This window comes from Pagrus major, chromosome 2 (assembly GCF_040436345.1).
Source record: "Pagrus major chromosome 2, Pma_NU_1.0".
Lineage (NCBI taxonomy): Eukaryota > Metazoa > Chordata > Actinopteri > Spariformes > Sparidae > Pagrus > Pagrus major.
The window spans coordinates 35,221,506-35,239,109 of NC_133216.1; the positions used below are offsets into that span (position 1 = coordinate 35,221,506).

General features: G+C 41.6%; 1 protein-coding gene across 1 annotated transcript in view; it reads right to left on the bottom strand.

Annotated features, from left to right (window-relative positions):
• Positions 1 to 17,604, bottom strand: part of ngef (neuronal guanine nucleotide exchange factor) — a 158,506-nt gene that overhangs the window by 53,166 nt on the left and 87,736 nt on the right. The window contains exons 5-7 of the mRNA XM_073483788.1: positions 16,329 to 16,579; positions 2,635 to 2,795; positions 462 to 614 (exon numbers count right to left, since the gene is read on the bottom strand). Coding sequence (XP_073339889.1) covers positions 462 to 614; positions 2,635 to 2,795; positions 16,329 to 16,579 — 565 coding nt within the window. The remainder of the gene's footprint in view (positions 1 to 461; positions 615 to 2,634; positions 2,796 to 16,328; positions 16,580 to 17,604) is intronic.

Consider the following 17,604-nt stretch of genomic DNA (forward strand, 5'->3'; position numbering starts at 1 on the left):
GCTCTCTGGAACGTGTGGGTATGTCACATTCTCACTCAGGCATGTGGTATGCATTATATTCATAGTTAACCACACCTTACTGTCACATGTCATGATCAACAAACCTGTTCTCTACTGGAAAGAGACAGGCTGACAATGTCCACAGGCATAAAAACAGCATTGTGTTAGAGATGACGCCTATTATTTTTTGTTCACAATTCCTCTCTCTCCAAGCATGTAATTATCATCAGTAATAAAGCAGGCCACAAAACTGTTCTGAGCAGAGACAATGTATTATTTACTGATTTTTAAAAGACAAAAATTATGTCCAATATCCAAAATGACTGTTTATTTGATACATTTTGATACATTTTCTTTCTTCAACAAGAAATAGCTGCTTGAGTCATACACCACTCCACACACTTCACCAGTGTATGAAGAAATCCACATTATGACAGATGTATTAAGAAATAGGTACTCACAAAATGCGTCTGTAGTTTTTCTCCTGGTACACCTGGTTAATGACATATTTGATGAAGACATTGAAGTGTTCCACAGCGTGGTAGTGGACAATGTCACACACATCAGAAATCAAAATAGACTTCTCAATTCGGTGCTCAAGATCCATCAGGAACCTAAAAATATGAAGAGACTATTACTATTTTCCTGCTTTATGTGTTGCAGGCATCAAATTGATAATGAGCATTTATTTACATAAAAACAATACATTTACGAGTTTGAACCATAAATATATAAATATAAAGATTTGAAATCATAGGCTAATCCAACTTCTGTGAATTGTATCTGGTAACTCATGATGTGACATAATATGGCCCCTGCATGCCTGCATGCACTCTCTACAATGTCTGGGCCTGCTCCTGATGAGTTGGCAGATGGTGTCCTGGGGGATCTTTTCCCAGACTGGATGAGGGCATCAGTGAACTCCTGGACAGTCTGTGGCAGTCAGATGCACCGATACATAATGTCTCGTCGGTGCTGAATTGGATTTAGGTCACGGTTACGAGAGGGCCAGTCAATGGCATCTATGCCTTCGCCATCTAGAAACTGCCAACACACTCTGGCCACATGAGGCCAGCCATTGTCCTGCACCAGGAGGAACCCCAGGGCCACTGTACCAAAGAAGGTCTGACATCTGCTCTTAGGATTTCATCCTGGTACCTACCAGCAGTCAGGGTACCGCTGGCTATGACATGAAGGTCTGTGCGACCCTCCAAGGATAGGCCTCCCCAGACCATCACTGACCCACTGCCAAACCAGTCATGCTGGATGATTTTACATGCAGCATAACGTTCCCCTTGGCATCTCCATACTCTTTCACTCTCCTCTATCACAGCGGTGGATAGGAGGTTGTGTGGCTCGGGTACCACTTGGCGATGCCTAGGCCTACTCAGTCATGTCCTGGATTGACACACTTTACATATACTATAATTTGTATCAGATTGTCTGTCAATGCAACTTGTAAACTGTGATTTTGTTGCTCTTTTCTGTACATGCGACATTTATTGCATGTCTGTCCGTCCTGGAAGAGGGATCCCTCCTCTGTGGCTCTTCCTGAGGTTTCTTCCATCTTCTTCCCTCCCATTTTTTTTTTCCTCAACATGACAAGTTTTTCCTCACTCGAATCGAGGGTCTAAGGACAGAAGATGTTGTTTACTTCACGGATTGTAAAGCCCATTGAGGCAATGTGATTGTGATTTTGGGCTATATTAATAAAACTGATTTGATTTCATGCCTGTCATATGTGCTCAGTGTGAACCTGCTGTCATCTGTGAAGAGAACGTGGGGCACCAATGGCGTACCTGCTAATTGTGGTGTTCTCTAGTGTATGCCAATCGAGCTGCAGGTGTGTGCTGTGAGAACAGGTCCCACTAGAGGACGTCCCGCCCACATGCAAGCCTCATGGAGTCTGTTTCTGACAGTTTGGTCAGAAACGTGCACACAAGTAGCCTGCTGGAGGTCATTTTGTAGGGCTCTGGCAGTGCTCCTCCTGTTCCTCCTCACACAAAGGAGCAGATACTGGTCCTGCTGCTGGGTTGATGCCTTCGAGGGCCCTGTCCAGCTTTCCTTGTGTTACGACCGCTCTCCTGGTATCTCCTCCGTGCTCTTGAGACTGTGCTTGGAGGCACAGCAAACCTTCTTGTGACAGCACATATCGATGTGCCATCCCAGAGAAGCTGGACTACCAGATCATATATGTATATATGTACATATATACATATATATGTATATTTATACATACCACATGTTGGGCTTTGGTCTACATACAGGCCCCTCTATTGTTAGAACCATGTTGTTAGATATGCTAATTCTGATTGATGTCAGCACCATTTTTAGAACAACTTGTGACCATGGCAACAAAAGACTGGAACAGTTGTTTGAATGCTCAGAAAACACCTGTTTGGAACATCCAGCCCGGACACTGGGTCATTAGCAACAGGTGATGGGGGAAAGGTTCATTCATTTGTGAAACACATGATTGTACAATGCATATTACTTCATGGGATAGGTAAACACAGTTTGTTTGCAAAATACTGAATTCTGTTTTTATTTTTTACGTTTTCCATAATGTCTTAACGTTGATGGAATTAGAGTTGTATAATGAACTGATTTGTGTTAATCAAGACCTTGTCCTACCTTTCACTGGCTTTCATGACTTCCTCGATGTTGGAGAACAGAAAATGCATGTCCGATTGGCTCAGAGTGTTGATTAAAACAGGGTTACGCAGGAAGTGAGTCTCTAAAATTTCCAAACTCTTGTAGTAGGATGCTTCGGAGGTAACAAGCTCAAACATGGCCTAGAAAGAAAAGCAAATCATGAGGCCACATTAATACTGCACATCCCTACACCATGTGAGCAGAGGATATGATGAAATTTTGATGAAGTTTGATGTCTTGCTGGTGAGGTGTCTGTGTCACTACACATTCTGAGCTATGATTTAATTGTGACATGTTACTTCTGGTTGTGGGGGTTAAGGAAGGTGTCAGATGGCGAGGACATCTGTTAGGTGATCTCAGAGTAATTAGTCAGTTCTATGTGTGTTTTGGAGGGCAGCTGGAGGACAAGATAATAAACTGAGTTTAACTGTTATGCCAAATGGTCGGAGCCGGCTCAACTATACATTTCCCTATAAGGACAGAGAGACAGTCAGGTCAGTTTTAGGGCGCAAGTCCCAAAGAAGGACATCACCAGAGTAGGCAATCATAGAAGAGGAGATATTCCATAGGAGTCGGAGGCTGGTCAACTCCTCTTTCGCCTATTGGATAGAGGAACCCTCAATCTACCAAAGTCACCAATTAGAAGAAGTAGGTAGGTGCGGGCGAAAGTACTTCAAAAAGACCTGCGCAGACAGAGAAGGTTAGGTGGGTACTTGTAGATTTCCTAGATCGGAGAGGATTTCTGGTAGAGCAGAGGGCAAAGCTTTAGGCAGAACTTTGTCAGATATTGGGAACAGCGGTTGTGGCCGCACTGGTTCGGACGCAGGCTTGAAATCTGTTTCGATAAAGATTGCTCTATCCATTTCACCTAGCCTCGCCTCCGCAGATTCTTTTATCATCAAACTACACACCGACACCGTTTGATGAAGACAGCCCAGAAACAACACTGGCATAGCCGTCAAAGGCGCATACAGTATAAAGCCTTTTAATTGCAACTGACTTCTTTCTGTACTGGTTTTGTTAGATCTTAGTGCTGGATTTGACACCATTGACTATCACATCCTCTTACAAAGACTGGAACATTGGCATTAAAGAGGCTGCATTGCATTGAGCAGTTTCTACAGGTTAACAGTAAATTCTCGATGCATACAAAATTTGGTTCCACAAGATCCGGTGCTTGGACCAATACTAATTACTCTATATAGTATATATTCATAGTGCGCATGCGCCACCGTGCATGCAGCCTGTTGCGGTCGCTCCTGTTTGTTTTTATACTTTACTACTTTTTAGCTTCTTATTTAATATATTGTTTTGACTTTTTTGTATTAGCTCTTACTTAAACCATGCCCTCTCCAAACATGCTGGTGGAGAGAGTTTTGGCCTTTCTTTTTGCTGTGAAAGTACTTCCTTCACTCAGCCGAGCCATTGTTGCACAGCAACTACACAGCTGCATTGTTTACATGAGGGATCAGCTGTTCGCTATTCAATTCAATTCAATTCAATTCAAAAACTTTATTTGTCCCTGGGGGGCAATTCAAGGCAAGGCACGTGGAGCAGTTATACACAACACAACACTTAACAGATATATAACACAACACAGAACAGTCAGCTAGTTTAAAAATAAAACATAAAAATATGTAAAAAAATAAATAAATAAAAAATAAAATAAAAATAAGATTACAATAGAGAAATATAAAGCTATAAATCGAATAAAAAGAATAAAAAGAGCTATGAAGCCGGACGGCATGGCGTCCAGATCAGCAGACACCCCCGAAGAGATCTGGAGAAGGACACACAGAGGCTGCAGGGGAGGAATAAAGCAGCGGAATCCAAGAGCAAGGTAGAGACAACGGAGACTTATGGACAAGAGGAGTTATAAGCCGTGTCTTCCTTCTCTCATCATGGGCAATGTGAGATCGCTGGCTAATAAGATGGAGGAGCTAACGGCGCTAGCCAGGAGTCAGAGGGAGACCCGGGAGTGTAGTTTAATGTGCTTTATGGAGGCATGGCTGCATGAGGACATTCCTGACGACAACGTTTCCATCGAGGGCTATGAGACTGTTCGGGCTGACAGGGACTGACATTGTTCTGTTTGCCATTGGACTCCGACCATATTATCTGCCTCGAGAGTTTTCACATGTTGTTGTGGTGACTATTTACATTCCTCCCTCTGCCAACCCGACGTCGGCATGTAACGTCATCCACTCCGCCATAGCCCGGTTACAGACTCAACACCCGAGTGCATTCATTGCTATCTCGGGTGACTTCAACCACGTCACCATGGATACAGCACTGCTCAACTTCACACAGTATGTGAGCTGTCCTACCAGTGAGGAGAGGACCCTGGACTTGCTGTATGCTAACATGAAGGATGCATTATTCTAGTAGAATGTACATTTCTTTGTTCCGTTTTTGTTGTTCTTGCTTATATATAGTTTGCTGTATTATTATTGTTGTTGATTATTATTTTTTATTTTTATTTGTTTCTGCATATTTCTGGACTTCGAATGGGAGCAGCTGCAATGCAAGCAATTTCCCCTCGGGGATCAATAAAGTATTTCTGATTATGCTTCTTTAAGGAAATACTATTTGGAAACAACTTTCACTGTTACGCAAATGATACATAATTAAATTCTATCAAGCAAGATGACACTAATCAGTTGACTAAATTACAGGCATGTCTAAAGGACATATAAACCTGGATGAACTGTAATTTACTGCTAATAAAATGGATACAAAAATATGTTATTTTGCTGGGCCTATAACATTTTAGAAACACATCAGCAGAGCACATACCTCCTTCAAGGTCCAACAGTCCCCTTTAATTCAATCAAACGTAGTCCAATATCAAACTTGATAGCCCTGTATCAGTCTAAATCTCAAACCACTCACAACTGCTTAACCATAATTTAAGTGCACAAGAACTAGGATCCGCAGCAAATTATATTCATTCATAGATACAAGCCACCCAAAAATACATGCCATCTTTCATCAAGATCCATGCATTATTCCCCAAGAAATTAATGATAATGTTGGAAAACATGAAAGTGACAAATAATTCCTGGATCTGTCCCATTATCCAAAAGTTTATGGAGTCTAATCTGGGCCAAGACCCATCCTCCATCCACGTTTTGTAGAAATCCATTCAGTAATTTATGTGTAATCCTGCTGACAAAACTACTAACCAAACAACCAGCCAACAAACAAACAAACAAACAGAAAGGGACAAAGCAATATAACCTAGGGTGACCATATTTTGATTACCAAAAACCAGGACACTCGGCCCAGCAACGAGATATGATACTCAAAATTTATTCAAAGATGCCTTAAAATTAACATACATTTAAACTTTAAATGTATGTTGTATGAATGTATGTATGAGTGTTGTGAAAAGTTAGCCCTCTTTTCCCCCAACTCGCCTGACATTCCCTGCACCATTTAAACGGACTACTGTCTATTACACGCCCACACACACACTTACACGCACACACACACACGGAGCTTCGGGCGTTTGCAATTACACGCGGTGCCGGCAACCGCGGCGTAATTCATTCATGCGCAATCACTATTTTACACAATCTTTCAGTTACTCACCAAACTTCTGCCAACATCATAGCGGACGACGCGGTACCCGTCGATTCGTCTCCATAACTCATTCCATTCCGTTTGTCCATACATTGTGCACGCAAACACCAACATTACAGTGATAACTTTCACTTTCACTTCCTGGTCCCGCATCACTGTGCTTCCCCAATGAACACGAGCCCCCGACTAAGACGAATTTATTCCCGGTTTGGGACAGGGGAAAGGGTTGATTTGAGCGGGGGAAGCTATGGGTGCATAGACTATAATGAAATGTAAATATTATTTAATTATATTCATTAATAATAATAATAATAATAATAATAATTAATATATTAATATTATTATTAGTAGTATTGGAGCAGCTGTGTGTGATGGGTAAAATATCAGCTGAATGTCTGTACCCAAAAAAATACCCAGTCACGTTGGTTTCTTCCAATTAGAGGAACTGAAGGGCTATTTAAAGCCAGGGTTTTCTGCCTCAGAGTGGGGGAGTCTGGAGAGAGCAACTTGCTGAGAGGTTGTATTGAGTCAGAGAATTGTGCTAGTGCCTTTAAAGTTGAGGAACTGGTGGGTTCATTTTTTTGTTTGTTTGTTTGTTTGTTTTGTTTTTGAAGTTTTCTTTTGTTGCCATTGGGCTGGAACACCTATTTTTTTGCACTGTAAATAAATCTGCACTTTTCACCCTCATCCACGTTTGCCGTTGCTGTGTTTTCACCTCATCACCACCAAACCTCAGTGTGTCTTGTCGCCACCATCCTGTGTGGACGTGGGCTGCAAAGTCCATTCTTCACAAGTGTAGTTACAACACTCACCTTGCACACTTTTTTTTACGTTTTTCGGTGTCCATGTGGGCTTTGAGATCCCTGGCACCCCCATTGGACACCGAAACATATGTACCGGGTTTGCACACGGTGCACGAAGCCTCCCACTTGTCCCGACCTGGACGGTAAGTGGGGAATTTCTTTTGTAGCTCTTAGTTACATGTGCATTTACGCTTCGGCATGATGATGCAGGCAAGAGTGCTATGGCTGTCTGCTCGCTCGTTGTGAGTGTAAATGTAGCAGCCTCTCAGGGATTACGTCACATGCAGCGTCAATTTAATGGCCCAATGAAAAACAATGAAAATTAAAGCTGCAAGCTTTTTCGGGGCGTGCTGCTGTCGCTACATGCTGCTGTTGTGGCTTGTTCATGCAATAACTTCCGTTGAGAAATGAAAAGGAAAGGCAGTCAAGGTGTTCTTTAGTAATTTGGCAATAAAAGCGCCACCTATTGGCCGATTTGCACAGAATTTTGCAGAAACTGTCATCGGGCCATGGAACACAATTAACGAAAGGTTTGTGGTGATGGGACTGTATTTGGCAAAGATATGCAAGACTGTCTGTTTGACCACAAAGTGCAGGAAATTGTTGTTGTATATTTTGGCCATTGTTTGGACTATCACAATGATTTTAATAACTTTTTGTTGGGACGGTCCAGAGATGCTGTGTGCAAAGTTTGGTGCAAATCGGAGAAATTGCCTTGGAGGAGTTGGAAAAAGTAGGTTTGCAACATTTTGCGAGTGTAGTGTCTGAGTGTTTCTTATACCTCCTGAGCTCTGAGTGATAGGACAGGATGGGACAGGACCAGATGCTTCCCTTTAAGTATATGTGGGAAGGGGACAAGGTAGAGGTCTCATGTCCAGGAGAACAACATATTAGTCCTGTAGTGTGCGTCAGAGAATAGCTAAAGGAAGAGGCCCACACTTAGGACTGACCAGTTCAGAGGTTCAAGATTGATTCGATGTATACATTTTCATCTAAGTATAGAGAGACTAGCAGGTCAACTTTAGATAACATCAATATAGTCACATACACACCTTCACGTACACATATTCCATTGAGAGATATTCTCTAGAGGTGTTATGCAGACCTATTCTTTTCCCACAGGATAGAGGGGCTCTCAGTGTCCCAAAAGTAAACAATTAGAGGAAACAGGCGGGCATGAGCAAATGAACTCTAAAAAGGACCTGCACACTAGAGAACGGGGGTGATTTTGGTTGATCTCCTGAGACTGAGGGTCGGAGAGGAGTTCTGATAGAGCAGAGGGCAAAGCATTTTGGGCATCACTTTGCCGAGATTTGAGAATACCAGGGAGTGGCCACACTCTGGTTCGGACGCTGGCTTGAGATCTGTTTCAATAAAGATTGCTCTGTCAAATACACCCAGCCTTGCCTCCGTAGAATCTTTTATCAACATACTACACGCCGACACCTTTTGAGGACGACAGCCCATACACTTCACGAGCTAGCGAAAAAAAACGGTAGGCGGAAATGGGCGTCGTCTATATCAGGAGAATCAGCAGCATTCACTGAACGCAGTGATATAAGGTTTTTGAATGTGCGACAAAGTATGTGGGAGTTATAAGCCAAAACGCACTTTCCTTGATTGTAGCGCCACCTAGTGGTGTAAATTCACAACGACAACAGATTATAAAATTTTTCGCCAGGTGTGACGTATATTCCAAGTTTGGTGAGTTTTGGGGTATGTTCAGGCAGTGAAAAGTGCGATCATTTGCGACAAAGAAAAACAAATAACTATAAAAAAAAATCACTACAAAAACAATAGGGTCCTTGCAGTTTCACTGCTCGGGCCCTAATAAATAAATAATTATCACTACAAAAACAATAGGGACCTCGCAGGTTTCCTGCTCGGGCCCTAACCAGGACATTTCACCACTTTATAAAAAACTCCCGGGACGGCCAGGACAGGACGTGAAAACAGGACATGTCCTGGGAAAACAGGACGTTTGGTCACCCTAATATAACCTCCGTGGCAGAGGTAATGATATAGCTGCATTACTCTGTAGTGGTATTACTCTGGTGCATTGGGGCATTTGAGAGCTTTAATATGCTCAAAAATCTCAGTCCCCTATACATGGGCAGCCCCAAACTTCATACATCATGTAAGAACACTTTACATGGCAATATTCAGTTATAATCATAGTGTCTCCTCATGGGTGCAGGAAATGTCTTATTCTAAACAGTGATGTACTCCTCCTAGCCAGACGACCTGATCCGAGTCAAAAATGGTGAGTTAATAATTCACGACTAACATGGTGAGTTAACACAAGCTTCGCCACATCCCTGTAGCCTGTAGCCTCTGGTGTGCCTCAGGAGAATATGAAGAAGTGGAGCCTGCTAGAGGGAAACACCGCAAAGAAGTTGGAACAGCCTCAGCAAATTATTCAGTAAAAACAATGATGCAGAGGCTCCAGAAAAACAACTTTTATCATCAGCTCAAACAACAGCGCCTGAAAGACACGACGTCTGTGGCAGAGAAAAGAAGCAATGTAAAAAGAAGCTAAACAGGAGTACTTATTTTTGGGGCTTTCGAACACTGGAGACAGCTGTGAACGAGTAAAGATCTGAACTCGCAACGTTTCTTTAGACCACAAAGTAACATCTAACGTCTGTTTACTGAAACATATCTTTAGTTAACTAAGGACAACACAAACTGTAACAGTCAGGGTGATGTGACTGTTTTCCAGGTACTGTGGCGGTGCTAAAGCTGAGCTAAGTCAGCTTTAATGTAATCATAAGATAGAAGTCTTAGTTTGACCGGCTGTATTCTTGCTCTGCTTTCAGTTGCCTTTATTTATAACAGCTGACTGTAAGTTGCGATTGTATGGACCCAGTAGTAGTCTAAATACTGTCATTCAATTCTGAATACTGTAACAACTTGGCATTACGGTTATGAGACTGTTATGTAACTTTGATATTCATTTTTGAGGACAGTACAAGGTTTATTACATGTGTCTCACTGTAGCAGTGACACTGAGATATTGTATACAGTCAGTAAATCATGAACTTCTTGCTCCAGGAAAGAACAAGGAGCAGCTCTGGCTTCTACTCCCATGAAGAAATGACCAGTCCTGCAGAGCTGGAAGATCCTGCTGTATCAAGTATTGGACCGAGTGAAAGCGACAAGTAAGTCTAAAGTGGCTGAAGATCTCTGAAGATGGTTGTATTTTGTAAACTTTGTGTTATAATATATATAGTGTACAATATGTATACAATATCTTAGCTGGATCACATCACTGTTCACACTGTATAATAAACACAGTACAGACATGTTCTAATAAAAACAATGTGTCTAAACTAAACTAACTGCCCTGACACACCTTTGTCTTTTTAGGAGCAGAAATCCAGTCCAGCCACCCCTAGCGATGAATTACCACCCTGCCCTTTATTCTCATCTGCAGCTGGTCTCATCAACAAGTCCGCCCAGTGGACTTCTGTCTATACATTACATCAGCTGACATCTTTGACCATCATCCCATATCTCTATACTGTAAACTTTTGCACATCCCATGAAGAGGTTTGCACAAAACTGTACACCTTTGTGAGTCTAAAACATACGCTTGCTATAGTATTTTTTATTGTAATTTTTGTATTCTATATTTATGTTCTTGACTGTTGCAGTAATTAGCCATAATTTATTATGCACCAGACACCAAGGAACATTTCTTCCTCTCAAAAAAGAGTGGCATTTTAGTGTCCACTATTGCACTGATATTTTTGTAAATTTTGTAAATTTTGTAATAAATGGTAAAACATGAAAGGCTGCTTGTGTTGACAATAATTAAAATGAAACATTCAAACCTGCTGGAAAGGCTTGGAACTAAACCTTGAGAAAGGCGGAAATACTGTCCGTATTCATTTGAAGCAGGTGGCTGTTAATTACAAATAGGTCCTTTAAAGAACTCCTAGAGCTTTAACCTGATTGACTTCTAAATTTCAATGGCCAATCTTAACACTTTTGCAATGAAAAGTCTTTGTTTAACAGTGTGGCCGTGGCGGAATGGCGAATATCGATCATTTGCCATGACACAAAGTTGCTGTAACCCAGCTCAAATCTGAACAAAACTTCCCATGTTTAGGGGTTAGGGGTCTGACAATCTTTATTTAATTTACATAAAAGTCATGGTGCAGTCTATCCTTGCCATCCTTAAACGTAATGTGTAATTTTCTCTAGTACCAATGCAAGAAATTATTATACTTTCTATGCCAAAGTAAATCACATTTTGAGGGGCTAAACATGCTTTAAAACTCATAAAACTTTGCACAAAATTCAAACATGGTGGAAAGTTTAGTATTTTATGGGTTTCAGTGATGGGCAGGGCACCCTGAACAAATGTACATGTCAATATTCAGTTATAATCACAGCATCCCCCACTGACAGAAGGAAATTTCCCACCTGACGGTTCAGGCGGGGCATTGCCACTGAGCGATCATGTGAAATGGCACGGTGTGACATACAATGTTTGATGTTCCCTTTCTTGTTCAGTCAGCGATTCAGCTAGCTCCCACAGTCATACAATAAAAATCCTGCGATATTTAAATACCAAAAGAGGTCTGATGGTACCATCATAACGCTGAGATCTGTGGGTTTTTTATGCATTTCCCCCTGATTTCTACCTGTAAATTTAAAAATGTATCTGCTGACTGTTTATAATCATATGGATGCTGTTTTATTGTGTTGTGATTGAGATCCTGACCCACCATGCATCGTGGAAAGTGACAAAGTTTTTTGCTCGAAAAAATCACGTCACATAATCACCACCAGTCAACTGTGGGAGCCGCCTGGTTCTCGCTGCTGAGTACAGACCAGCTACCACATTACTGTTGTTTGGTCTTGTAGCATTGTTTTGAGGGTTGCAGTGTGTAACACTTCTTTTATTTGATGAGTGAAGGATCTGTTTTCAGACTGTGAACAACATTAGATGATCACAGCCCTGTCCCTGGCTGCTGTTTTACCTTTTCACACAGATGTTATCTCGCCTCTGTAACGTTCACACAGATGATGAGGCGGAAAATCAGCGCAAGATTCCGGCCTTGAAAAAGCAGTGTGAATGGGGCTATTGATTGCTAAGCATCTAACAACACTGCTGGGATTGTGGAAGCAATAAAAAAAGGACTGGAGACGTGTGGACTTCCCGATTGTTGCCCAGAGTTACAATGATGGTCAAGTTTCTGGAATGTAACAGCGCATGAAAAAGACCCACCCATATGCAACGTACATACACTGCTTAGCACACAGATGCAATCTGGTGCTTGTGGAGTGTTGTACTGTCAACCGCAGTGAAAACAATCCTGAACGTCATCAGTAAATTGTACTCTGTATTTGCAGAGCCTTCAAACCATCATTGGTTCATTGAAATCCAGAAATCAGATAATATGAAACAAAGTGAAATAGCGCAGCACAGTGAGACAAGATGGCCGTGCAAGTGGCAATCTGAGAATGCAGTTAAAACTCACTACTCTGCAATCACAGGGTGCCGAAGAGAAATAAGTAACAGAAGACAAGTGGTCTGTGGAGGCCAGAGGTCTTTATGACCATATGACCAGGATTTAATTCATTACATGTCTCATTGTGTTTGAAGAAATACTGTGTGTGCTTCAGAAAGAAGGCAGATATGTGGAGTGATGTGCTGACATCAGTGAAACAATTATGCCAGGACAACAACATGCTTTGACCTGGGGATGTAGAAGACCATTAGTACCCTTGCACCCAAAAGAAAACGGACCACAAACCACCCCACTATCCTTGGCAGTTTCCTGATTACAACTACTTTGGGTCAAAGAGAAACTGGCCCACAATTATCACAGAGTGAGACACCTGGATTTCAACAGCACCTGTACCTCCCCGATACCCTCATCAACAAACTGGAAAGACGATTCATGGGAGAGTCTATGCTGGCATGTGCTGCAGTGTTCAGATGTGACAAAAATGGAATTTAACTTATCATTCAGAAAAACGCACAACTGCTGAAAATACACCCTCTCCTTGTTGGAGCAGAGATGGACATTCTTAAAACGTCTGCTGCCACACCTGTTTCACCTGAGCATTTTCAGAAAGCTGTTAAAATGAACCGCTATAGAAATCCACCTCTGAGAGAACTTTTTCTGCAATGAGGAGAATTTGGAATTGGCTGCGGTCATCGATGGGAGAAATAAGGTTTTCATCACTGACAGTTCTTCACATTGAGGACGACATAACAGCAAAGCTATCAACTGAGAAAATAGTGGACATATAGGAGAGCAAAAAAGGCATTTACTCCTACACTAGGTAAGACACTGGTCATATAGGCTATTTTACAAGCCTACTTTAACAACAGGCAACACTGTTGCTGAACATGTTCTAATTGTGAGTGTGTGCACACGATAAATTTAATACGTGTGAGTATAAGTGTCAGTTTTCAAATACACACACAATTAGTTAATGTGTACACCTATACTAAAAAAATTAAAATGGTACAGGGAAATGAAAGCTGAACAACTTTATGGTTGCCAGTGAACTTCAGTTGTGTGCGCTCATGTGTTAAAGACAGATAGCCTATCCTACGCAAGCCTATGTGTGATATAGTACAAGGTGGTCAGAAAGAAAATGTATGTCCTGTTGTCTGACAGTATGGCAAGCTTGGCTCTACTGTCTTCTGTTATTTTATGCATAAAAAGGCACGCAATGGTTGAACTGAGTGTACTCATGTCAGCTTGCCCCCCTAGCGCAAATGTCAAAATCTGCCTATGACAATGACGTTCTCCTCCATTGTATATAGTCGAATCTGGCCAAAACTTCACATGTTGTATTAGAGTCCCAGCTTGAAGACATTGAGATGCCAATATTCTGTTACAGTCATAGTGCCACCTGGTGGCAACAGGAAATTTAATTTTTTTTTTCTTCTTTTAGCAGCCGCTGCAGCTAGTTTGACCTACATATATGAAATTTGGTACACGTGTATCGCACTTACAACATAGTCTCTTGGTACCATGACCTAAACCCAACAGGAAGTCAGCCATTTTGAATTTAGTGCTAATTTTTTGGCAATGTGGATGTGTTGTACTTTAACAATCTCCTCCTACAGCTTTAAGCCCATTTACTTGAAATTTCATCAGGGCAATCTTAACATCTTTACGATGAAAAGCATTAAATGCTTGAGTTTTCGCTGAATGGTGCCGCAGTTTCACTTTAAAACATTAAGTGCATGTAACTCCATTATACATGGTCGAATCTTCCCCAAACTTTACTCTTTTGATAAGGGTCCCAGCCACATTAACATCTCAAATGTAGTTAGCAGTCGTAGTGCAACCTTGTGGCAACAGGTAATAACATGTTTGTTTGTTTTTTACTTCCATTTACTCCTGCTAGTAGGTTGACCTAATTCACCTCAAATTTAGTCAGAGAATCCTGAAGGCCTTCATGATGGTATATGGTGAAGATTCTGAGTGCTCATTGGACACTGATATAGTAGCAAGAATTTTTTCCCAATGAAAGAGGAAATTCTTAGAACTTCTTTGTAAATGGTCCAATCTTTCCAAAATGTTACATGTTTAATCAGAGTCCCACCCAAAACACTTCTACATGTCAATTAGGAGGTATAGTCATTGTGCAACCTGCTGGCAACAGGAAATATACCTTGTCTGACTATCATTATTTAATTTACATGAAATTTTCATGGTACGGTTTATGCTTCAAATCAAGGATGTTCAGTTAAACATCGTTCATCACTGCTTGCAGTTTTAACTATATTTAATTTCATATATTTCCATTTCACCAAAATGTTGTCATTGTACTCCAAAATATTTTTTTCACTATTATTATTTTCCAAACTCAGAATGCATTTTTCAGGGGCTAAAGGTGATGGAAAACTCATGAAACCTTGCAAAGTCGTCACCGTTCATGAAAATTTAAATTTTCAAAAGTTTTTCAAAACCAAAGCCTCCACTGTACTAGTTCAAACTGTCCCAAACTTTACATGTTTGATAACTGCCTCGGCCAGCGCCACCTATTAGCAACAGGAATGGAGATGTTTTATACTTTGGTGTACTTTGTCCCCGGTTTGCCCACATTGACCTCAACTTTGATCACAAAAGCCTGAAGACCTTGATGATGCATTGTACCAAAAGCTGTGCGTTTTTGTTGAATGACTTGGGCATGGCAGCATGGCAATTTTGAGATCACCATGAAACAGGAAGTTGTTGTTTCTCACACATACTTTATCCAATCTGCCCCAAACTTTACGTGCTTGATAAGAGTAATGTCCCAAAGACATCTACATGCTATTTTTTTGGCATAGTTTTAGTGCCACCTGACGGCAAAGTTACAGGTCATATACTCTTACCAGTAACTTCAAGCAGATTAACCAGCAACACCTGAAATTTGATCAATAAAGGCTCAAGACTTAATGATGCTTAAATCCTTTGTGGGTTTTTATCAAAGAGCACTGGCATGGCGACTATTTGCCATGAAACAAGAAGTTGTTGCTGAGGGGCAATGCTTGAAAACTTACAAATGGATCCTTTAATCCCATCCATCTCAAACTTGGTCGGCCTATACAATACACCTTACCGATGAAACATTATGAAAAGGTTGTGCATAAGTTGAACAGTATGGATGTGGCAATGAGTCAAATTATGTCATTTTGCCAACAAACAGGAAGTTGTTCTAACTTGCGTGTACATGGTTCAGCCTTCCCCAAATGTCATATGCTTGATCAGAATCAAGGCCTGATGAATTTCAGAATTAGGTTTGGCAAAAGAGCATGATAGCACCCCTTGGTTTAATTCTTGTGAAATTTGAAAAGTTTTTTATCGTCTCTGTCTGCCTTCATTTACTGTCATTTTAATGGTTGGGGGAGGAGCCTTGACGTTGCCTTTAATATTACACTAACATTATTCTACACCCTAGCCTGCAAAGGATAACCAATTCTGCCGTTTGTCACAGTTTATGACCTCAGTCATCTTGTCTGCAGCCAGGTCCTCCTCCCATTTATTGCAGGGTTGTTTTATTAGTCTGGCAAGGTTTGCCAGTGCAAATCAACTGGCTGGCAGTTGAGTGTATTACAGTGTATCACATTGTGTTTTAAAATTAAACATCTGTGTTGCCAGTCGACTCGTAATATTTTATGTTTTTCTCCTGTCTGGTGTAGCTTAGATGACAATGAACGGTGAAACCTATCAGGTAATGCTTACTTCTTGAATGCAATATTCTATCACTAATGTTTATATACTGTATATCCAAATCACATTTCACCCTCACAAAACCACTTACCTCTTGCATTATGATTTCTTTCTGCGGTAACTGGGTGAGCAGGCCACTGGCCTGCACAGCTTCCAGATTCTGCCACAAGCTCAGTGAGCGAGCACTGTTCCTCAGTTGCAGCTGTAACACTGGCGGGGACATGACTCTGGTCCCTGACAACACTGTCCCTGCTGTGACCACAGGTGAAAGGGTTTCACGTTGCCGCCGTAGCTCGATCTCCTGCAGCTTGGAGGTGTCTCGATATTCCTGGTATAGGAAGGCTGTGGCGGTCACACACACACACAAACTGATGATATCATAACACAAGTTTTCTAAGTGTCCATTTAAAAGGTGAGATAGATAGATAGATAGATAGATAGATAGATAGATAGATAGATAGATAGACAGATAGATAGATAGATAGATAGATAGATAGATAGATAGATAGATAGATAGATAGATAGATAGACTGCTCAAAAGGGAACACTTTAATCACACATCAGATCCTGATGAACCAATTATTCAAGCTGAAAATCTTTACTGATTGTATAATTTGTTGAGAACAAAATGACGTAACAACAATCAACGGAAACCAAAATCATCAACCCATTAAGGGCTGGATTCAAAAGTAAAAATTTGAAATCACAGGCTCATCTGACTTGCATAAATTTAATCAAAACCAACTAATGTGACTCAGTAGTGTGTATGTCCCCCTGTGTGCCTGTGTGCACTCCCTCCTGTGAGCTCCTGGACAGTCTGTAGCGGTATTTGGTGGGGTCTGATTCACAGATACATAACATCCCATAGGTGCTCAATCAGATTTAGGTCAGGGAAACGAGAGGGCCAGTAAATGACCAGGAACTTCCTGCACACTCTGGCCACATGAGGCCAGGCATTGTCCTGCACCAGGAGGAACCAAGGGCCCACTGCACCAGTGTACGGTCTAACAATTAGAGGGATTTCATCCCGGTACAGCAGTCAGGGTACCGTTGACTATGACATGGAGGTCTGTGCAAACCTCCAAGGATGTGCCTCCCTTCCTTTTTTTGGCAAATACCAATCAAGCTGCATGGTGCTGGGCTGTGAGCAAAGGTCCCACTAGAGGACGTCGGGCCCTCATGCCACCTTCATGGAGTCTGTTTCTGACAGTTTGGTCAGGAAACATGCACACCAGTAGCCTTCTACAGGTCATTTTGTAGGGGCTCTGGCAGTGCTCCTCCTGTTCCTCCTCGCACGAAGGAGTAAATACCGGCACTGCTGCTGGATTGATGCCCTTCTATGTCCCTGTCCAGCTCTCCTCTTGTAA